This window comes from Perna viridis, chromosome 9 (assembly GCF_037379345.1).
Source record: "Perna viridis isolate PV_CMFRI_1.1 ecotype Kerala chromosome 9, ASM3737934v1, whole genome shotgun sequence".
In the NCBI taxonomy this organism is placed as follows: domain Eukaryota; kingdom Metazoa; phylum Mollusca; class Bivalvia; order Mytilida; family Mytilidae; genus Perna; species Perna viridis.
In genome coordinates this window covers 35,805,263-35,829,761 of record NC_142453.1, presented here as the reverse complement: position 1 = coordinate 35,829,761, position 24,499 = coordinate 35,805,263, and the positions used below count along the sequence as shown (strand labels likewise).

The window sequence follows — 24,499 nt, the reverse complement described above, 5'->3', positions numbered from 1 at the left end:
GTGAAAGATTTAGCATTTGAATGTAAAAAGGGATTCATGAGAGATGAGTTTGTTCAAGATATTGTTTCTGAAAAGTTTCCACAGGTATTTGCTGCTAAGATTATTAAGGTAGTACAATGTACAAAACAATGTATTCCTGATGAATGTAAAATTTTAGTAGAAAATAATGAAAATGTTCGTAGAAATCTCAGTTTGAATATAGATTGTAATGTTAATAATAGAAAGTACTCTTTTCCTAGTACAACAAAGTTGTTTTATTCTATGTTGTTGAAATCATTATCAAAAGAACCAAATGCTGTCAAATATTGGTGTGAGATGTGTTCTGATTTTGATACTCAAAAAGTCCAAACAATTTTGAACTTTCCATTTTTACCAAGTGATTGGATTAAGTTATCATTTAAAATATTTCATAGAGTTTTATTTACTAAGGAGAGGTTATTGAGATGTCGCATTACTGATGATTCATTGTGTCCAGTTTGTGATGATATGCATGAGGACTTAGAACATCTTATAATTTCGTGTAGATGTTTGACTCGATTCAATGACTTTTTTAAAGACTTTTTACATAATATATTGTGTAATAGTTCAGCTAGCTTTATCAATATGTTAGACTTTAATTTTCTATGTTATTTCGGTCTACTCAAGAAAGATAAAAAAGTTAACTTTTATTTTGTTAATACTGCTTTATCTGTTAGAAGGTTTTGTGTTGTAAAGAGAAGAAATTTAGTCATGAAAGATGAGAAAGTTTTGCACATTATTTCTTATTTTAAATCTGTTCTTCAAAAGCATGTTAATTATGCTTACATGTATTATATACAGAAAAAGAACTTTTCTTTGTTTCAAAAATATTACTTGAATGACAATCCTGTTCTGCGCATCTCTGATGAAAATGTTGTGATAGACTTTTAAATATACTTATTCATATATATACTGTCAATGTAATTTAAGGAAAATTTGTGATCTGTGATATGTGAATTATTGGGAGACTAGCCCAATAATTCTTTTATATGATGTTTTACTGTGAATAAAATTTTATCAAGATAAAAAAAAAGGCACCGGCCTCCTAAGCCGGGGATTGCGGGTTCGAGTCCCGTCGGAGGTATACTTTTTACAACATCTGTTCTTTCAAATTTATCCACATAAAAGATAAAACATGACCTTTTCGACTTTAATTTTGCAAATCTTTCAATAAAAAGAAAAAAAAAAGATCCAGCTAGCAATCATACAAAGAAGCAAATTAGAAACAAACAAAAAGTGTATTGTCTACGGCACCCGGTATTCCCAGGCGGTGGAACCAGTCGAGTACGCCAATCATGTCGGACGCCTTTTTGTCTTTTCTGATATAAATTGTGGATATAACTCGTTATTGTGTTTTTGGATTGGAATTTCCAGCCGAACTTTGTAACAATAGGACTTTATTTCACAGAATGTAAGTCAGATTGACAATTTGATGCGTTATTTGCGTTTTTAGACTAATTTTGGTGTACTCTAAATTCCCGTTGAGGGTCTGTATGGGAGATACAATCTCTTCGTTAATTAGAAATGGATAATCTCCCAAAAACTTTGCTAGCTTTGTTGAACGTTGCAAATGAACAATATAGTGATTTTTCTTGGACGTCCATTGAGCAGAATGGAAAAATGAGAATAAGCTTGATTTGGAGAAACAACGAGGCAAAGCGAGACAAATCTAGTGCAACGCGGAGGAGTGATAAGAGACGATACGATGACTTTATTGCGACAAAGAACAACGTTGCTGAAAATGTAAATGTAGAGAATTTGACAAGTGAGACTGATTCCTCCGATGATGATTCCAATTCGAGCTCGGAAATGGATGTATCAGTTGCGGAAAAGTTAAAGAATACCCCGCGTAGATCCTCGCCCCAAGTAGTTAAATCACCTGTAAGACAAATGAACAATAAAAAGCAGTCAAGCATGAAACGTTGCGATGGTTTATCAATAATTGAAAGCGCGTGTAAAAAGGTGACAATTGATAAACCCGTTGAACCATCTTGAAAAGAACTGAATAACTCGCGAGTGAATACACATAACAAACTAGACAATACACAGGCGTTAGAATTAGATAAAATAGTCATCAAATTTTGTAGTGGAAGTGGTAGTGTATTATAAGCATTTTTGCCGGGAACAATGAGTATTCTTCACTACTGTATGTGGAAAAAAGAAACAATCATAATCGATCGCTCTGTCCATCATTGGAAATATTTAAGGAAGAATATAGAGGAAGACTTTGATGATGTGCGGAATACTACGTTTTACAACGAATCAGTGGAGGAAGGGATTGAAAAGATGGAAAATTTCTTAAAGAGCCAATAAACTTTTAGTATACGAGTGAGTGCTTTCGGGTTGAGTGTTGTTTTTGTATTTATTTAATATATTTAGTTATAACTTAATACCCAAGTTAATAATGAGGGCTTGGATTTCCAGCCCAGTTTTCAACTACTGGACTATAGTAATAACTGATATATTGTATAAAAAGAAACAATCTTAACATCGTAAAGTACACACTTGTTATATTTCGTTTTTAAATTTTATGTAAAATTTTGAAAAGTTTAAAAAAAATGAATGGTTGATATTATTGTCGAGAAAATACGACGTGTGTGTGATATATAATTAAATTCTTTCGAATGAAGTGCTGCGATATTTCGATAATATAGACAATTGTGAACATGATTGTTTTCAGTTCCAGATTGTAATATGGACAATTGTGATTTGATGTTAATATGATGAAGATATCTGTGATATACAATTGATGATTAAATTTAATAAAGATAAAAAAAAAAAAAAAGGCACCGGCCTCCTAAGCCGGGGATTGCGGGTTCGAGTCCCGTCGGAGGTACACTTTTTACAACATCTGTTCTTTCAAATTTATCAACATAAAAGATAAAACATGACCTTTTCGACTTTAATTCTGCAAATCTTTCAATAAAAAGAAAAAAAAAGATCCAGCTAGCAAACATACAAAGAAGCAAATTAGAAACAAACAAAAAGTGTATTGTCTACGGCACCCGGTATTCCCAGGCGGTCACCCATCCAAGTACTAACCGGGCTCGACGTTGCTTAACTTCGGTGATCAGACGAGAACCGGTGCTTTCAACGTGATATGGTCGTAGACACTAGTTTATTAAAATAAGCACATATAAAGCTTCGAATCACCGGAAGCTGGCTTTCTTTACTCAATTTGGCAAAAATTTAGATCATGACCTTTTCGACTTTAATTTTGCAAATCTTTCAATAAAAAAAATCCAGCTAGCAAACATACAAAGAAGCAAGTTAGAAACAAACAAAAAGTGTTTTGTTGAAAGTATTGCCAATGCTCTGTTTTATATGATAGTTGAAGCACACACACTTTTGTCACTTTTGCTCTGTCTTTATTATTGAATTAAAAATATTGCATTGTATAACTTGATGATAGCATACGGGAAAAGAAAGAAGGTTATCAACCAAACTTCTAGATCTATAAAATTTTAGACCGCATACTGAGTTTTGTCTCCGGTATTAATATGCTTAACAGCAAGACATTGCCAATGCTGTGTTCTATATGATTCAGAAGATTGGATCCAACATTATTATGACAAAAATGTCCTTATGGTGGAGATGGAATCATCTTTTCTCTCGATTACGTACATAATGGTAAGAAACAGTGTCTTTCGTTTTTTTTTTACTTATTCTTAAAATCGGCTTCAAAGCTTATCTAAATTGTTCATAATGTATTTTTTAAACTTTCACATATAATTATAAACTAATTCACGAAAGTAAATGTGTTTCTACACTAATACGAAGAATTAACGATTTGAAATGTTGAGTCATTCAGTTCAGTGGCTAGTTTTTCCTTCGTCGACTTCTTTAAGTTTGACTAAACAAAATTAAAAAAAGCATGTTTTATTTGCTCGAAACAAAATGATTGGATAAAGGTAAATCATTCTTATTTAGAACTTTCCGATATATAGTAAATGAATATACAAAAATATAGAATACGAAAGCATGCTCAAACAATATATGAACTATACATTATTATGATGAGTGTAACTAAACATGAGATAGAGAGCAAAGTAGTTTTGTAATTTTGTAATTGTTTTCGTTTTCGACGTTCTTCTAATGGTTACCAATTTACTTATTTATATATGATTTCAATTTTTGTAAACACCGGTGACGGAGTTATAAATCTAGCCGCCTTCGTTTGGGTTTGCTCTAGATAGTTTTCCAGTGAGTAAAGAACTAAAGTTATCCTATACTTCTGGGACATATTCTAATAATGGTCGGATGTAAGGTGAATATAAGATGAATATAGTTTTTTCAAGATATAACGATTCAGTTGGAATTTACATTTTCGTACTACATTGTTATGCTTTTTGCACTAGCTATTATATTTTCAATATGTATGGACCACTTTGCATCACTAGTGAATATAATACCTAGGTGTTTATGATGATTTTCAATTCGAATTTCAACTCTAGAGAAAACTGAAACATCGGTATTTCGCTATTAGAGAATAACATTATAAGTCATGAGCCAAGTTTTTGGACATTTATCCAAATCATTAATCACGACTAATGACCGTTGTATTTTTTCACTATCGCAATCAGAGTAGTTTTATAATGTGTCATCTGCAAAAAAATCTGCATAAAGAGCTATGATTATTAGCTATATCGTTAATAAAAACGACAAATAATTAAACAAGAGATCCAAGTGCTAAACCTTGAAGCAGATGACTTTTTGGCGAGATTGCTGAATTTAGAACGACCTTTTATATCCTGTCACTCAGTTAGCTTTGAAACCATTTATATATTCAGAATATCTCCTTGAATATCATAAGATTTTAGTTTATGCATTAATCTCCTATGTCGTACTTTGTCGAAAGCTTTTGAAAAATCACAGAAAACAAAACAGTTAATATCTTTCTTCTCTAAAGAATTAAGAATACAGTTATATATTTATATCAACTGATGAACGCTGGAATGTTTTGGCATAAACCCAGACTGATAACTATAAATTAACTTGTTACCATGAAGACGGTTACAAATATATTCGAAATCTTTTCTTACCCTACCGCTGCACCTGGTCCATGCTCTCAGTTTTCAGTGGTCCGAGTTGCTCATTTACTTTTTTTGTTTTGTATATGTCGTTTTGGTTACTTTGTGTTCTTTGTTGTGATTGTATGTTTTCCGTGTCCGGTCTTTGTCCCTGGGTTGCATTTTTTGTTTCCGCTGGAGTTTGGTTCCCTTGGTTACTCTTTCTGTTATTTTGCCAACACAGCTTATTAATGAAATAGGCCTGTAGTTAGATCGCCCTTTTTGAATATTGCCATCACATTAGCCGTCTTACAGCTAGATGGGAATTGACTAGTTGAAAGTTATTTTCATGGAGATTGCAATTTTTTTCAGGATATAATTTAAGCATTCTGTGGCTAATAATATCGGGACCCGATGCTTAATCTGGTATCAGAATATGGATAAAATCAATTATTTCTTATTCTTCAATCCTGATATCCGAAAGATGATTATTTGCTGTGCTGACTAATGATTTTCGTCATCCAATTCTGAAACAGAACACAAATGTTTAATTAGAAGCATACATTTCTTGTATGTTAGTAGTAGCTTTACCCGATTCCGATAGCATTTTCATTATTTTCAAATAGCTTTTGGGGTTTCCTGCATTTTTCAAAATAAAATTGCCAAGTTGCTCTTTTATTCATATAGTTAACTTTATTTCTCTGTCGCTTGTAAGTTACTACATCTTTCTCTAACTTTGATTTAATTGATTCCTTCGTAAAAGGTCACGTGCACGTATTTCTCTTCTTAAACCAGAGTCTTTCATTTTTCCGAACTGTTACTTTTGTTTAAATACACTCCCTCGATACGACGGAGAGAAAAATAGCAGTAAATATACGACACATTTCATCAACATCTACTTCGTCTCGGTGGAGTGCATAATTTGTTGTCAAAACCGTAAGAACAAACCACCAAAATATACAAAGGAGCTAAAAAAAACAACAATGTCGAGCAACAGCTAAAACCGGTGGTGGTCTCGGGTCTCTGGAAAGATAAAAATATTCCGTTGAAGGACTCCGGTCCTGTTCAGAGAACCATATGGCTATATGACAAAGCGGACGAATAGAGAAGTGCATTTCCAATTAAAGCCTCCATTTTTTATGAATTTTTTAAATTATTCTAACGTGGATCGTTACGGTGTATCCATCTGCGCCATAAAAACTGATTTGTTCGGGACATGGTTTTCTTTTGCTCTTTTGTCTACCCCGGACTTTTTATGAGCAACTCGGTGGGTGTTTCTAGAAAAGCATAGGACACTTCCCCTACCGGTGCATCTGGTCCATGCAAACAGTTTTTAGTGGCGTCCGAGTTGCTCATTGGCTTTTGTTGCTTTGTGTGTATGATTTTAGTTACTTTTTCCATGTCTGGTCTTTGTCCTTCGGTTGCATTCTTTTGATTGCCGCTGGAACCTTGGTTCCGTTTATTACTCTTAAGACACTTCGTTATTTCAGTTCTATTTCTCTACAATTGCGTTTTCGTATTTTTTTTTATTATGCCACTTACGATTTTGTGGGAATAAAAGATAAAAAATATGTTTACACCATTCGAATTATAGTCACCGAACAGATTTAGTTATATAATTTAGACGTTTTCGCCAGATATTCGATAGTTCTAGTAAATATCCTGTAGAACTTTATGACTTCTTTGTAGTGAGATATTTTATCTCACATAGCCTAGACGTGGGCATCATTTTAAAAGGCAAAGTGATAATACAACGATTTCATTTTATTTCATACTTAAATATTGTATAAATCGAAGAGTAATCAAGGGAACCAAAGTTCTAGCGGAAATCAAAAGAATGTAATCCAAGGACAAAGACCAGACATGGAAAACAGACGTACACAACAAAGAAAAAAAAGTAACTAAAATCATACATACGAAGTAACAAAAGCAAATGAGCAACTCGGACTCCACTGAAAAACTGGAACGTAGAAAGAAGACATAAAGATATTACAAACCAGCAGAACCGCCGGATAGACATGATATTTTGCTATGGGTAAGATAGTCTATCTAGCTTGCTGTTATTAGCAGACGCAACTTAACAAACTGCAAATGCATGTAAAAGTAAAAAAAATATAATAATTCTTTTAAAGTGCTTGTCATTTTCAAATAAGATAGACATAATTCATACGGGTAAAGGTTTGTTTTAATGTGTGTTTTCTGTTTCTTTTTCGGTTACAAATCCAACGCTAAATGACAAATAAAAAGAACAACAAAAATGAATACCAAATTTTTAATATGAAACCTCTGATCATTGTCTGTTTTTTTTTAAATTTTAAATTTTTAATTGATAAATAATTTAATTAATACCTCTATAAGTTCATGGCACTAACATTTAAAAAGCACTCACTGTACGTCTAGCATAGAACCTGGCAGTTAACTACATAAATTACTATAAATTAATCAAATACCCAAAGCATATACTATATAATACTATGGTCTACATACCCTTGGAAGTTATAGCAGAATGTGGAATTCTCATAGATACATGTAGATATAATTTAGGTTTAATAGGAGATGTAATTGATGTCAACTTACAATAAAACAGTCTTCTAATGGTTTTATAAAAAAGTAACTGTTTCAAAGTAATCATTAAGTATCAGTCTTTCTAAAAATCAGACAGAAGGTGATTTATGCATGTCATAAACCCAACAAATTCAGTTTTATTTCTTGTTCTGAAACAGTTACTGATCACATAACCAATCGTTGTTTTTTCATTTGGTTGTTGCGCTTTTGAAATAGAACAAATTCATAGATTGAACATGAAATTGGCACTTTGCAAGAGTTATCGATCTTGATTTGGTTCCATTTGGTTGATTACAGTGGGAGATAGATGTATGATTCTATAAAAAGTGCAGACCTAACTACAGAAATGATAATCGTTATGTGAAATTATAGCATTGAGAAAGCATTGTTTGCTTGTTGGTTTTTTCCACATCATGAATCACTTTATGAGCAACTCGGCGGGTGTTTCTAGAAAAGCAGAGGACGCTTACCCTACCGGTGCACCTGGTCTATGCTCCCAGTTTTTAGTGGAGTCCGAGTTGCTCATTTACTTTTGTTACTTTGTATGTATGATTTTAGTTGCTTTATATTCTTTGTTGTGTGTGTCTGTTTTCCATGTCTGGTCTTTGTCCCTGGATTACGTTCTTTTGATTACTGCTATAATCTTGGTTCCCTTGATTACTCTTCACCATTGGTAGTGTCTGAATTTTATGTGGACAGGTACTTAAATGTCTAAACATAGTTGTACAGAATGTTGCCTCAACAACCAAAATTATTTTTATCTAGCATTACTGCCTTAACAGTCTTTGTCTAGGAATTTATCAGAAACCAATAAAGCAAAACAGATCTGAAAATTAATGTTTTAAGCCCTGCTCAGATATGGATTAATCATCATTATTAAAATTGTACGTGCATTGACTTTATGTATTCTTTTTTCACAATGGTTACTATTAAAAGATTAACCTCCCCTTCATGTAAAAAGCTGAAAGTACTTCTACCAACTCTAATTGGCATCAGGTGTGTATTCTTGATGCCCTCTAATACTGGTAAGTTGTTCACATGGCAACACAAAAAAAATTATATCTGTGTCTTGTTGTGGACAGTATAATCAGTTCACGGAAAAAAAGTTAATGTTTATACTAACTCAGATCATTTTCCTAACAATATTAAAATTGTACAAAATCAGATCATTTTCTTTACAATATTAAAATTGAAAAAAAAATCAGATCATTTTCTTAATAATATATAATAATACAAAACTCATATCCTTTCCTTAACAATAATTAAATAGTACCAAAAGTCATCATTTTTCAAAGTAATATTAATTTTGTACAAAAACTCGGGTCATTTCTAACACAGGTCATACTTTAACAATTACAAAAGAATACATGTATATAAAATATGATTAGAACAACCTATATTTTCAGTACATACAGATAAATGTACATACAATCAAAAACAAAATAGTGTTTAATCAATTTTTTGTTCAAAATTATACAAATTTTGTATTAGATATTCTGTGGTAATCATGGTAACCATGAATAAAAGTACTTTCACAGTAATATTGTTTTGTCAAAGAAATACATACAGCAGATTACCAAGCTAACATAACAATGGCAGAACCAGGCAGTTGTGTTAAAATGGTACAAAAAAAACCCAAATAGTATTATACTTTTGGATTGAGAAATAAATAGCAACCAACATCGTGAAGGGCAGATAACTCTTAAAATTACAATAGAATGCATTTTTTAAAATTCATAATTAAAACAACTCTTATCCAAATTCATTTTCAAAAACTTATATTACCTTTTTATAGAACTTTAAGAAGAATATATCAACAACTTAAAACACCTGGGATATTTTTTCATGGGACCTGCCAGGTTGTTTAGAAATACCTGTCATTAATAAGTAAATGAATTCAATAATAGTATGTAAGCTACTATTGGTAAGTATAAAAACCAAAAAAATAAAATTATTAAAAGGAAAATCAAATGGACCAACGCACCATGAACACCACAATTTAGGAAAACCCCGTAGGAATCCCTCCACATGGACCAACACACTACGAGCACCACGATTTTGGAAAACCTTGTAGGAACCCCTCCACTATAAAATTCACTACCTTATAACTGCATTATAAGCACCCATAAGATGTTTTAATGTTTCTAAACAGAACAAATACCATAAAGCTTTCAGACTGTTCACAAGCCAACAAAGTAAGGCCATGCCAAATTTTTCTGATGCTGTCCAGGGGATGAATAAAAGTACAAAATATTTTTTTTCATATGGAAGTCATAATTAATACCATTTCTCTAATACTCAGTACACTTTCTCTAATGAGCATCTTTATTCCTCTTCTGATACATTTTACACACACAAGTGATCAGACAAAGAAATGATTCTATAGGCATGGCTTAAGGTGATAACATTTAAAAAATCATGTGTTTTTAAACAATGAAAAAGTTGTATAACAAAATATAAAAAGTGTATAAAAAGTCAATGGTGAGCAAATGATCCTGAAACAAAATGTAAAAAAACGTTACTTCTCAAAACCTCAAACTAACATTTATATGAAAGGAAGTCAGAACATAAAATGTTTAGATAAAGTTGTAAACAAAACAAACAGATCTTGAACTGTTAAAAATACAATACTAACATGTAAACAAATTTGTGACAAATATATAGCCAACTTAAATCATAGTTAACAATAAACAAAACTTTGATTAACTATAAATCTATAGCAAACATATTATAAATGTACCCCAAAATTTTGTAAGCAAACCCTGTAAGAAAGATATACCAAACAAACATGTAAGTACCATATGATCCCAGTGATAAGATTTAGGCAAAACTTCATAAATTATTTGTATTCCCTTCCCAATTCTTACAAAGCTAAGGTGTAGATTTTTATGGTACATCTTTCGGCTTAATATAATTTTGTTCACAATATATATTAAAAAATCAAAATATTGGCATAAACATAATGATTTTTTAATGAGTTGGTCCATTTATCTCAGTAGAAAAGGGAACAGGGAACAAATAATTATTAATTTTGGCCTCAACCATAAATAATACATCTATAACAGCACCAAGTGTCTAACTTTTTGGAAGATATTTATCCTCAGCTTTGACTAGTTCATCATCCCTCTGCAGTCTGAATACTTCCTTTACACTCACAATCTGTTAAAATACAAAAAGTCATTTGACAGGTACTCAAGACATTTTCTATGGTTTACATTTTGATACTTTTCAAATTGGCAGTATAACCTCATAAACTTGGAATATTTAGACTTGGCCTGTCATAGAACAGAACTTCTTTAAATAACAGATGTTCATAACAGAAGAAATATAAGTGAAGTTTATAATTTTTTCTTAACAAAACAAGCTTTATAAACCGGGCTGGATAGGATGTTCATGTATTTAAGACATTCATGCTAAATATAATAGTGTTACATTTGAAGGATTTCATATTTAAAATGCCAAATTTAATTTGAAATATGATGCTTTCATGTGTTTAATTCCATAAATCTATAAAATAATGATAATATTTTGTTTTTGATTGTTTATTAAACCATGGCCTTGTTTTGTCACCTAGAGAAACATCCACTGATTCTCCACTAGCTCTATCTAAAACTTTATAGGAAACGTTTTCATCAGTTAAATATTTCTTAGCATTTTAAAATGTGTTAACAGTTCAGTTTCAATTTCTACTTTCACTACACAGTGGATGTGATGTTGCATGAAAACAGGCCAGACAGACATGGGTTCCATAATTGTAATATTTAAAACACATTCAGTTTGGGTTGATTGATTTGAAATGAAAGAACCCTCTTGTGAAATTTTTTAAAACTTTGGGTTTCTACAATTTTTTGTCACAAAAAATTTGAGAAATCAAATTTGAATTTCAAAAAAAAGGAACAGAAGGCCACAGAAGCCTGTTTTTTTCTTAAATATAAAAGATACATAAAGATTGAAGTAAACGTCCTATATGCATAACAACACATAATATTTCATGTTTTAAAGTGTATCCAATCAATTTTTACCTTGTTTTCAACATTGACCAATGATTGATCATCATAGATCTGTTTTGTCGTCTGCTGCATTGCATTGATTGAAGACCTAAGGTTGTGATTGGCCCAAATCACCATGGAAACACCCATATCGCGGAAATCTTGTGTTGGTGTCTTGTAGTATTTGGTTGGCACTATGACAACAGGACCCTGTAATAAAAATGTTGGACTTTAAAGACCCTAAACATGTCACAATTTTTTCATTATTTAATTTAAGAGTGTCCATGCCAAAAAAAAAAAAAAAAAAAAAACAGGCAGTGGGTTGCACATGACAAAATTTGTTTTTAAACATTTTCATCTATTTCATATCACAAATGCATCTATTCTCAAGGTTGAATGTTGGTTTTTGATTAACAGCAATGGCTAAGACAATTTTTTTCACAGATTTACCGCCAATGTAGAGAATTTTATTTTAAATAAAAAGTGGCAAAAACTGGTTCCCCTAACAAAAAAGAACCACTGTTATGCTTTTGTCTTTGCACATATTACTAAATATCTATTATCTCAGAGCCATCTAACATGTGAGTTATTAATAATAAGTTGTATTTATATCAATAATAAATTGAATATCCCAAGTAGGCATATTTCATCAATATACAAAAATTCTGTTTTATGTGGCAAAAATAATGGTCTCTAGGCTCTTAACTCCAGCAATGCTAGAGGTTGTCTAGCAAGCTATTTTCTGATTTGGTGCCATCCCATATCATTAAATCTAAATTTAAAAATTAAAATTTATAAAAGTATTTGGTTTTTAACACTACAATGAAAATTTTGCTATTTAAAAACAAAATCTTAGGATTTCATGTTTTCTAAACCATCAATACCCACATACAGAACGGGATGACTTCTCTTTGATTGCAATTTAGAAAGATTTTATTAAATCCTTCCAGTAAAATCGTGTCACAAACCTGATTGTTCCAAGCCTTCATGAAAGCCTCTATATCTGAAGGGTCACTCTTCTTACTGTGCATTAGAATAGCATCAGCACCTAAAAATATTATATTAGTATGTTAATTATAGGTTCCATAATGAGTAAAATTTGAATATTGCAAAAAAATCAACTCAAGTTATTTAATTTTAACTTCATAAAAATCAATCCTAGGCGAATTTGTTATTATGTTGAAATTAAACAACGAGAGTTGATATTTTGCAATATTCAACTTTCACAAGTTATGATTCCATTAGAATACTTCTGCCACTTGACACATGGCATCTATCATGACAGAAATTCTAGCATATCGTCTTTCTAAAATGTCACCAGTGATGTCGGGAGAACCTTTTTAGAAATGTCAAAATGTTGCTTTTGAACAACCAGTTTTATAGAAAATGATACACAATTCTCAATGACAATCTTTTCTTATCACTGGTTCTTCCCACATTATCCAATGTATGATATTGCAAATATCTAGCCACCCAAAAAGTGGATAAAACAACCAAATCAGGGTGAAAAACCACAGCTGATTGTATACAGCTTGATAGTATTGATAAGGCCAAAATTGAAAATACTGATAGAATTTTTCCATCCTTTAATCATTCCATTTTTAAGACATATGTAATAGCGTTATTGCCATTACAAATAGTTTTTGTTGTTCATGTTTTAACACCTATCAATAAAATCAAAACAGCCCTTAAAGTGACAGGAAAAAATAATTAATCAAATTCCAGAAATGAAAAAAAAGAAAAGAAAGATTGACAATGTTCAACCAATAATAACTTTTCAGTAGGGGCTTTTAGGTGGGTTGGTAGGACTATGGCACTCAAATTAATTTTTGTTGGCTTAAGTGATGTTTATTTAACAAAGGTGTCATTTTAATGTGAGCACACTAATGCTAGAGCTATCAATTTAACCCTAATGTTCAGAGAGTTCAGCAGAAAGACAAAACCACTTATTCTGGAAAGGTAATTACCAAACCTGGTCAGGAAACAAGTCAATTACATCATTTTTCCAATTTTGTTCAATGTTCAAAGTTTAATTTAAGAAGAGACTACCATTTAATATCTGTATCTTAAGAAATTGAGAAAATGATTGACCTCGTGAATAATTAATGACCATGCCAGTAAAATTTACAAGAAATTGGTATTTCAGGAATCAAATTATTTCAATGTATATTGAGAAATGTTCAACAGATTTGACAAGGCTTCCTGATGGGAAGAGAAAAGTTGGTCGGCCTTTAACAACATGAGTAGGACTACTGAGCAGGAAAGATCATAACTGTACCAGTAGTTGGACATCAGCAAGGGTGGCACAATTTGAGGCAGTGTTTCAGGACTTTATGTGACAGCAGGCACAGAAAGGATTTATGAACTGAGGTGAGATGTTTACAAAATTTTTTTTTCAAGTTCAAAACTCTATGTTACCTGCATTTCTATAAGCCTCTGCTCTTTTAAGGGCCTCATCCAATCCCCAGCCGGCAATGAAAGCCTCAACTCTGGCCACAATACAGAAATCAGGATCAGTCTGGGTCTCCTTACACGCCTGTCAAATAGAGTTGAATTAAATCTTCAACAGAAAAGTTCTCTTCAAATACTGCATCCTGTACATGATAGATAAGAACACAATGTACTAGAACCAGTCTTAATCCAACTATATAAAAGAGTACCACAATTCTATACATTGCAATCATTTTCCAATCAGTTTCAATGCATTCTAAGTACATCTGCCAAACCGCCCAAAAAAAAAATCAATACATACTATCAAACAAGAGGCTCCCAAGAGCCTGAATTGCTCACCTAGTTAAATTTTGCCTTTCAAGGGCAATAAATTAAACATGAAGTTGTCCAACAATTTTGACTCAAGAAAACTTGATTGGACTTATCATAAGGGTCACTTCAGTAAATGAAAGTCTAAATCTATCATAGTTTTCAAGACATTGGCTGAAAACAGTAAAAAAAAAAAAACCTGTCATTTTTCCCCTGTCAAGGGCAATAACTCTTATAAGAAGTCGTCTGAGAAATTTTATGCCTGAAGACTTTTCTAGTCCTAAAAATAAGGATCATTTCAGCAATTGAAAGAATTTGGCTAAACCTAACTGTTTTGGAGATATATGCAAAAAACTACTGTCTGACCCCTATGTTCTATTTTTAGTAACAGTGGCTATGTTTTTCGACGGGTCAAAAATCCCCACATCAGTTCTATGTAGGATACCCCAAAGAATATTCATACTAAGTTTAATTCCATTTGGTCAAGTAGTGTCAGAGGAAAAGATTTTTGAAAGAAATAAAAAATTGCAAAAAACATTGAAAAAGGGCAATAATTCCAACATGGCTTAATAGATTAAAATGAAAATTTGACCCCAGATAGATTTCATCATGCTGAACACTTTTACCCCCTGTCAGAATTTGGCTAAACCTAACTGGAGATATATGTGAAAAACTACTGTCTGACCCCTATGTTCTATTTTTAGTAACGGTGGCCATGTTTTTCGACAGATCAAAAATCCCCACAACAGTTCTATGCAGGATACCCAAAGGAACATTCACACCAAGTTTGGTTCGAATTGGTCAAGTAGTTTCAGAGGAGTAGAGTTTTGAAAAATTGTTATCGATGATGACAGACGACAACGGACACCAAGTCATGGCAATAGCTCACATGGCCTTAGGCCAGGTGAGCTAAAAACAGGAAATACTGAAACTTTACAGCCAACACACCCTTGGTACCCATTCCCTATAAATCAGTGATCAAAAATACCACTGGAACTCGCTTCCTATAAATCAATCATCTAATACACTAGAAAAGCAATACCCACTAACTCATATATGTGAACCTACTGGCGGTAGTTCAAATCTACTGGAATTAGAACCTTACTACCATTCTACTAATGAAACAGTAAATCTACCACTTTCTGAACATTATACCTCATTTTGGCCACCATTTTTTTAAGGAAAAAGCCTGAGAGAAGGGAATAACAGCATTTTCGGTTACTTTCAGGTAAACAGGTGAACATGTGAATTAGGGTTATAAACAGTATTTTAGAACTTTAGTGGTTATCGATGAGATGTAATTTTAAAAGGTGTGATGATTATATAACAACAGATGATTGACAAATATCTCCAGTTTTGAAGGAATCACTTTATCACATGTACGCTAACTTGATACCCCTACTCCCCCAATTTATAACATGCACATTTTGATCTCCATTTTGATTTGGACCTAAATCTAAATAGGAGTTGCTCAATGGGAACATGTAATAATGATTCCGTGAAAAATTCATTCAATTCATCCAGTGGTTAAGGAGGAGTAAGAGATGAGAGATGAGTGCCCCTTGTCCCCATATTAACAAATGACAGAGTCCATGGTTTGCTATGTGAATCCCCCAAATTGATATGATCAAATTCTGAAAAGGGAGGTGCACAATAAAAACATGTAATAAAGATTCATTCAATTCCATTCAGTGGTATAGGAGGAGTACCGGACAAGAGATGAGCAAGTGGGGGTATAAATATCTGGAATTTGCTCCCTTCAAGACCAATCATCTAATGGAACAGTAACCATACCTTTATCTTCAGAGAAAACTCTTCAATGTCAGCTAATGGTTGAGCTCTACCGTCATGTAAAGAGTTAGTCTTTGGAAATAATTTATCTTCTAAACAAGCACCTGAAAAAAGAAAAAAAAGATTTCTAGAACACTCGTATAAATGTACAAATATATTACTGTGACATGTTTGTCAATCTTCTTTTTTGGAGAATATAACATAAAAGCAATCTTTTGACGCAAAAATTCAATTATTAGTCTTTTCACATAAAAGGAGCAATATTAACTAGAAACCTTCCACAAATCTTACATTTTGCGTGGGAGATTCTAAATTTTTCATTTATATTGTGGTAGTCTCCAACCTAATGTGGGAGGGTCAACAGGTGTTAATAAGACAAGGTTGACTATTTCTATTGATACTGCTTTGGACATACTAACTTTAAAAGCTGTAAGCCATTTTTCAAATGCATGGGAAAAGTTGAACCAAAGCTTTTTTCTTCAGAATGAAGATAAAGTCTGGATCAGCTTAAAAAGTCTGAAGGCAAACTGTTAATGACTTTTGACCTCACAAGAATGAAACACCACAGCCAACTGGCTACATCTGGGAAGCTGACAATATTAATTCCCACTGCAAAAAATTCAATTAGATACATAGTTGTACATGTATTTGCTCTGCAGATTATTTGAATATCTTAGGATATTAGATTTCCTGGAGATATAAGTCAGAGACCATCAATACTATATACACTGTATCAAAATAGTTGTATTGCTGAAATAGCAGTACAATGAAACCTTTTGTACTTCCAAATGTGTTTGGTTTATCAAGGTTCAAGTACATGTAAATAGGGACTTGAAAAAGTTTTCCGGTTTGGACAGGTTCCAGATAATTCAGGATTTGGTTCAGAAAGGTTTACAGATTATTCATGGTTTGGTTTACATAGGTTTTCCAATTTTTCAGGGTAAGATTAAGACAGGTTTCCTGATTATTCACAGTTTGGTTTAGACAGGTTTTCTGATTATTCATGGTTAGATTTAGACAGGTTTTCTGATTATTCATGATTTGGTTTAGACAGGTTTACAGATTATTCATAGTTTGGTTTAAACAGGTTTTCTGATTATTCATGGTTTGGTATAGACAGATTATTCATAGTTTGGTTAAACAGATTTCCTGGTTATTCATGGAATGGTTTAGATAGGTTTACAGATTATTCAGTTTGGTTTAGACATGTTTTCTGATTATTCATGGTTTGGTTCAGACAGGTTTTCTGATTATTCATGGTTTGTTTTAGACAGGTTATCTAATTATTCATGATTTGGTTAAGACAGGTTTTCTAATTATTCATGGTCTGGTTCAGACAGGTTTACAGATTATTCATGTTTGGTTTAGACAAGTTATCTGATTATTCATAATTTGATTTAGACAAGTTTTCTGATTATTCACAGTTCGGTTTAAACAGGTTTCAATGTATATGTTTAGAACATCTCAAAAACAAATGTATTTCATTTGCTTAGGACCAACATGAAAAATATATGATAAGGACTAAAGAATAAATTCATGGAAAACAATGTAAGGACTGTTCCAATAAAACATATGAGGATGAGGGGAAGGCACTTTTATTCTTTGTATATGGGTGGGTGTTCACGTCTCTTGACAAAATATGAAGTTTAATACAAAACATCAACAGAATTTGAATAGATGGTTCCACTAGTAAATAAGTGCCTTCCCTGTGTACCTCATATCTTTTAATGGAACAGCTGTAAATTAACATCATATGGTAATAATGTTTTCTATAAGACCTCATAAATAAATAGGTTTTAGATTTGAATGATTTAAAAATAAATATACTTCAATATGATTAATAGGAATAAAAACCTACATTTCGATATCGTTTCTAAATACAGATTTCCATTTGTTAAAAAAACATATGAAAACACTGTTGTAATATTTTCTGTGAACAATACCTGCTATTCCTCTGTCTTCCAGTTTCCTAACCAGTCTCCTGGCATTGTTAAAGTTCCCATACCCAGTATCAGCATCCAATAGTATAGGCACATCTGTAGCATCACTCATAAACTCTAGAACCTCAACAACCTGTGTCCATGAGGCTTCGTTACTATCCCTCACTCCCATCTGGGCTGAGACTGATAGACCACTGCCCCATATACCCTTAAAACCTTCAATTATATTCAGTTTACTATATTAAATTAAATTTATGATACAGTTCAAAGATTTTGTTTCTATGTCTTTTTTTTCTTTACATTCAAAATTACCACTGATTCAGTAAAACATCTATCAATGAAAGAAACTTGCAACTTTTTAAGGAAGTAGACCTAGGGTAACTTAAGGGCCACAACTCTTAAAAAATCATTGGAACATTTGTATGCAGCATCTTAAATTCATCTTATGTAAGCATCTAATTAACTTGGATTGATTTTATTCTGCTTTAAACAGAAGGCTTTGGTGAAATTTAATATAATTCAAACATATCACTGATTTCAAGAGTTATGTCCCTTTCCCTAGGTCTACCTGCTTAAACTGATAAATGTTTGTAAGGTACATGAATATCTGGAATTTGTTTTGGCCACCTAATTTTGTCAAATTTTGCACATAAAAATTATATGAGAGATAAATAATTGACATTCGTCAACAGTACTTATTGACCCACTATGAATGACATATAGTCTGAACAATGTACTTGTACCTGCTTCTTGGACAATTCTAGCACTGAGTCCATTATGTGCTTCCATTATAAATTCTAAATCCTTGGAATTCAACATCTGTTTCAACTGAGTGGATTTCTGAAGTATGCAAACTACATTAATATTGCTAACAATTCTAAGTTAGCAATGTTACAGATTCATTAGATAAGAAAGATCCAAATTAGAATGAACATTTTGAAATGCTTTTTTTTAAATCATTTTCTCCAATAGGTCTCCTGAATAAGAGAAAGGTACTATTTTAAATGAAATTGTATTATTTTCAAGTCTTAATGAAGCAAGCAACATGCCTCGGGCAGAGTAAAAAAACAAGACTAGAAAGTTCTTAAGATGTAGTGCATTATATGTATAATTAACATGTACATGTATGTAAAAACCACCTATCTATTGTAACCATGATTTTCTCTCCCCTGGAAGGTCAATCAAGACTAGTTTGAGTGTCAAATAAATTTTGACTTGGCGGAACTGCTCAGAATGGAGTAAAAAATAGTCTATTGAAAAAACTGTCTTATTCTGTTGACATTACAGTAATATAAAGTTTTGTTTCACATTATTAACTTAATATGTTTAGACTTGTAAATATGTGTATCTATAACACTCCTGCTACTCACCTTTGGTTTACTGGACATGGATCTTCTAGAAAAATTACATGGTCCAACATCTACAGAAAAAATAAGAAAATGATCTGAAGATAAAAAGAGAAATGTTCAATTGATACTACTGTAAATGTACATACTATAAGATGTTACATTAGTATTTAAAAGAGACAAGTTGTAACCTGTAATGCACATCTGTGGCATTCTAAAATTCAATATACATTGTATATGATGTCATAATGATGAGAATAATTTCTATGATGTATTACTGCATACTTGCAATATGTTAAATTTCGAATTTTTTTGTAATGTACTTGGCTATGCTTTATCCAATAATTACAGTACTTCTATTGATAAGATGGATCAACCAAGAGAAAGACTAAAAATTGGATTGACTATCAAGAAATAATGATATGCTTATGGTAGAGCAGGATTTGGGGGCTTTAGTCACTTTTGCATAAAGCACGACTGACATATTAAGGGCAGCAGAATTTGTAAATAGTCAATAGTATCATAAACTAAAGATATAAACATGCTTAATATATTTATTTTCTGTTTACAGACACAGGCATAACAATAAATACAATAAATGTTACAACAAAATAACTGCTATTTTCTATAAGAAAAATGTGTGTTACTTAATAAAATAAAAAAGGTACTATAAGAAAAATTGATTTTTTACATCATGACAAAGCTTTGATGCATTCAGTCTAAAAATAGCTACCATTTGACAAAAGCTACTATTATGGTATGACCTGACACTCAACTAATAAGAGAAAATCCTCCTGTCCTTTGCCAAACACCACACCTCAAAAAACCCTCTTCCACCTAAAGCTCCTCAAATCAGAAGGATGGAGACAGATCTTTAGAAGAGAATTGATTGATGAAACCTTGAGCCTGTTCCTATGATAGGTCTTGATCAGATAGTACCTACTAAATCCCCTCTCACAGTCACCAGAAAATAAAGCAGAAACAAGACAGATAGAAAGGAGCTTGGCCTAATTGGCATTGTCAACTGTAGAATTTTGAACTCCGTAAGCGGTTGCTCCGTGATGTCTTGCTACTGGGTGGTAATTTTTAACAATGTATGACTCCGGATCATGAGTTGAATTGAAGAAGTTCGTAATCATGGTGATTTCGTTTCAGAAAGAAAAGAGAATCGTAAAATAAATATTTATTGTTGATTAATACTTCCTAACTGTCCAATATTGCGTTAAAATTAATTGAAATCCTTTAGATGGCCAGTCACACATTGGAGACATTGTTTATATAATGTGACATAGTGTGCATTTAAATTTCTAAAAATAGATAGCTATATGTGTGTGAGGTTCGTGAAGGGTTTGTTTTCATGTGGGAGTAAATATCGGTTGGCATTAATTAAAGGTCAAAAGCACATTTAACACGACTAATCCTGAAATAAGGATATATGTAAGTTATATTTTAAACGTACTTAAAATAAGAAATGCCTCAGTAAACTCAAAGCTTTTTTCGGCAGTTGAAAACGACCGGCTGAAGACAAGTGAGAACCCTGGGATTATCTTTATATTCCTAATGATCAAAAAATTGATTAATTGTTATTTTAAAGGATTATTAACGATGCACATATCAGGGATGCCAGGTTAATAACAATAGAATGTATTTCAAACCTGGTCGACCAGGTAATTACCAAGTGTGGGGTCATAATCTTGTCAGAATGTAAGGCCAGGAGAAATTATGTAACTTTTGATTGACAGTTTTTAACAACATTTACATTTAAGGTGATGAAAATTTATCTGAAATAGTTTTTGGATGGATTTTTTTATATACACTTTTCAAATTTTAAGTGACTAAAATGACCTAAAACATTTTCGTTATTTATGAAATCCTTTCATAAATGGTGAAAATGACGAGTGCTAGCTAAATCACTGGTAGAGTATCACGAAAGTATTTGAATTAAAGTTTTCAAAATGGGCCATTTTAGTGATATTCTGGTTTAAATAGCCCAGTCTTTGTAAAACTTAATTTTACGAATTTAATTTGAAAAGCGGTGCACGGCCCCATGTAATTCTAATCACTGCATGTATCTATAAATCACATTACAAGTGCAAATGGGGGAGCTTGTTAGGAGGAAGGAGTTTGATGCCCTAAAACATGAATGACTCATAATTGTTGTCAGAAATAGCATATGCAGTTAGGAAGTGGTTGTATGAACTTTTAAAACAGACTCACTGGAAACTATAGGTAAAGGTAGGATAGTCAAAACCCCCTCGCTACTCTAAAAAAATAAAAATCGATGCCAATGGTTGATATCACGAGTGATGTGCATGATAAATCAAGCACTGGTTTTTGAGCATTTCTATCGTCTCTTTTAACTTGTACATTGATATTAAGTGATCGTTTTACCCTCTTTCAGAAGTTTTCCTATGTTTCTGGTGCATAACGTTGCCAGTCTCATCGTTGTTACTGTAGTTGACATCTTTTTACCGGCGAGAAGGCGTGCCACGCGACAACTTATGTTTACAGAGGAAGAAGCGAGGAATATCAAAATCAATGACGGTCATTTCCGAAAATTAATAGGGCACGCTTTATTTTATTTATTTATTTTATTTTTTTTTTGATAATTCAAGAAATGGCAGGGGCATAGCTGCCTATACGCAAATACGCAGTTGCGTACTTTCGGAAAAAGTAACAGAAATAAAAACACACATTTTAAAGAGGAAATAAAGGTCATTTATCACATATGCATACCATGAACGTAGCATAGGCTCTGAAAAACTGGCTACAAAATCGTTAAAATTCAGGAGTTTCCCTCAGGGCTTTGCCTTGCCGGACTCACTGGGGGCCTTGAGCAACCCCCCCCCCACCCAAGACCCCTCGCCGTAATTTTGCGTACAACTAAAACAGGCCTAGCTACGCCCCTGAATGGGGCTCTGACTTTTTTAATCATTTGCCGGGATGAGATTAACTTTCATATACAAAGTTTTTAGACGAAACATGACAATGCCCTAATTAACACACAAAGTGAACTACACTCTTTGAAACTTGAATTCAAATACAAAAAATATATATATTTAGGGACCGGTCAAAATTTATCGCCAAATATCAGTAGGACAGATACTTTTTTTATGTAATGCTTTTGTTGGGACACCACTTTTTTACAGATAATACCAACAGGACACATGTTTTATTTACGAACAAATACTTTGAACTAAATTCATTCCAAGGGTAGATAATTCAACTTAAAGTTTCATACCGTGTTTATGCAGCGGGGGTATCCTTTGTGAGTTTCGCTCATAGTATTTCTTGTTCCATTTACATATATAATTGAATATTCCAGAAAAGACATCTCCGTCCCAAAGTGATACTTCCATTTGTCTAATTATACTATTTTTATTTATATCTGATGCTTTTCATCACATATTTTCATCGTCACTATATATAGCTATAAAAATAGTATCATGCACACGTTTTATTTTTCATTGAGAATTTAATATTCTAGCTATCTTTTCTATCTAAAGCAGAAAATATGATTTTTATTTGAGTGAGAAAGTGTGTGTCACACGTTAAAGCACACAAGGTTACTACACATTTCATGTAACTAAAATTTGCACTCGTTTTTGCGAAACAATGGAATATTAAGTTCATTCAGATTATTTCATTATCTGAATAAATGCGAAAATTGTGTGCCTTGGTGATCTTTCTTTTCTATCACAAGGGACCGGTCAAAATTTATCGCCACATAGGACGGGTGCAAAAAACAAAGAGCCTAAATAAAAGTTGCAACCCTATGGCTATCTGACTTGAAAAAATATGATGTCCTGTGTCAACCTGGTAAGAAAAAAGTTGGTGTCTTATCATGGTTTTCTTATAAAGTGTAATTAAAAACAAGCATATATATATGGCCCAGTGGTCTAAGGGGCTGGAGTTTGTGCAGGCGGTGTTGTCATAGATATCACAGCGGTATGAGTTCGAGTTCGAGTCCGCGGAGGGAACGACCAAAAATTTGCATCGCAAATTTGACAGTTCTAACATCGTTGGGAATTTTTCAGACCCTTCTATAGGTTTACGTTATCTTCCCTGTATCAATTTGATCCTTCCCTGTATCAATTTGATCCGATGGAGCAGTGTAGCGAATAGAGTCGTCACATTCTGATTGACTGATTGATTGTTGGGTTTAACGCCAGAGCAGCAATATTTCAGTTATATTCAGGCGACGAACATGAAATGGGTGATAAAATGAACATGAAATGATGACGATAAAATGAAAAAAAAAACGGATTGGACACAAGGGTAATAGGGACGACAACTTTTGATTGCCACAAGAAAAAGGGAGGGATGGGTAGGGTAGGGCAATTTAGCCTCCTGTGGCGGAGCGCAAAGGTTCTTACTCCTATCGAATACCACAGCAGGGTTCTTTAGCGTGCAAGGAACGTGGCATCTTTCCCAACACGGTGCACCACTATGGTTTGCGGTCAGGTTTTCCGTATTACAATATGACAACCCCAGCATGTAACACGCCAGGGGTACCCCATTTCACCACACGGGGCACACAATCCAGTTACTCTGTAACCCGGCTAGGTTTCTGAGCACTATTTAGTCGCCTTTTACGACAAGCTTAGCACTGCTGCAGGCCTATTCTTTTGATATACATATATATTAAATTCCATAAGCTGGGGGAATGGGGGGGGGGGTTCCTCATGTTAATTTACTATAAATATACGCCATTGAGCAGGCATTTATTTATGTTCTTTCACGAAAATGATAGAAATTCGAAATTCAATTTGTCTTTAATCGTCATTCAAAGTTGTGTTATTTCAAGTTCTTATTAGATCAATGATCCCAAATGGTGAGGTAAGTCACAAAATAATTATTTCTGACACTTTTGCTACATTTTTCGGAAGTTTCTCGTACTTTCTATTATAATAACACTATCTATCTATCTACTTTCTTGTTTAGTTGGCATGAGACTATCATTTCAGAAACAGGCATTTCCTAAGATAATGGATGACACACGGTATTTTATTTTGTTCAAATGTAATGTTTATACCATATATCTTTGTCCAAAGGAACAGTGATTTAAATCGACAAAGTGT

At 32.8% G+C, this 24,499-nt stretch overlaps 1 protein-coding gene and 1 non-coding gene across 2 annotated transcripts; both read right to left on the bottom strand.

Moving 5' to 3' along the window:
* Positions 1 to 3,011: 3,011 nt before the first annotated feature.
* On the bottom strand, positions 3,012 to 3,130 carry LOC148608014 (5S ribosomal RNA). Its single transcript, XR_015915741.1, has one exon. It is a non-coding gene; the product is annotated as a 5S ribosomal RNA (ribosomal RNA).
* Positions 3,131 to 7,285: 4,155 nt separating this feature from the next.
* Positions 7,286 to 21,936, bottom strand: LOC148608013 (phosphoenolpyruvate phosphomutase). Its single transcript, XM_088545304.1, has 9 exons — positions 21,810 to 21,936; positions 19,443 to 19,492; positions 18,816 to 18,912; positions 18,076 to 18,288; positions 16,136 to 16,236; positions 14,000 to 14,117; positions 12,550 to 12,629; positions 11,615 to 11,791; positions 7,286 to 10,751 (listed from the first exon to the last, which is right to left on the bottom strand). The coding sequence occupies exons 1-9, from the start codon at positions 21,880 to 21,882 to the stop codon at positions 10,668 to 10,670; spliced, it is 993 nt and encodes a 330-aa protein (XP_088401430.1). The 5' UTR covers positions 21,883 to 21,936; the 3' UTR covers positions 7,286 to 10,667.
* Between the last annotated feature and the right edge of the window lie 2,563 nt (positions 21,937 to 24,499).

What these genes read in the sequence shown, in the direction of transcription:
- LOC148608013 (XM_088545304.1), bottom strand. Translation starts at nt 21,882, where the DNA reads ATGTCAACTACAGTAACAACGATGAGACTGGCAACGTTATGCACCAGA. An exon ending in AGGAAAACTTCTGAAAGAGG is followed by an intron (nt 19,493 to 21,809) that starts GTAAAACGATCA and finishes TTTTTTCTGTAG; the next exon opens with ATGTTGGACCATGTAATTTT. An exon ending in TAGAATTGTCCAAGAAGCAG is followed by an intron (nt 18,289 to 18,815) that starts GTACAAGTACAT and finishes ATATAATTGAAG; the next exon opens with GTTTTAAGGGTATATGGGGC.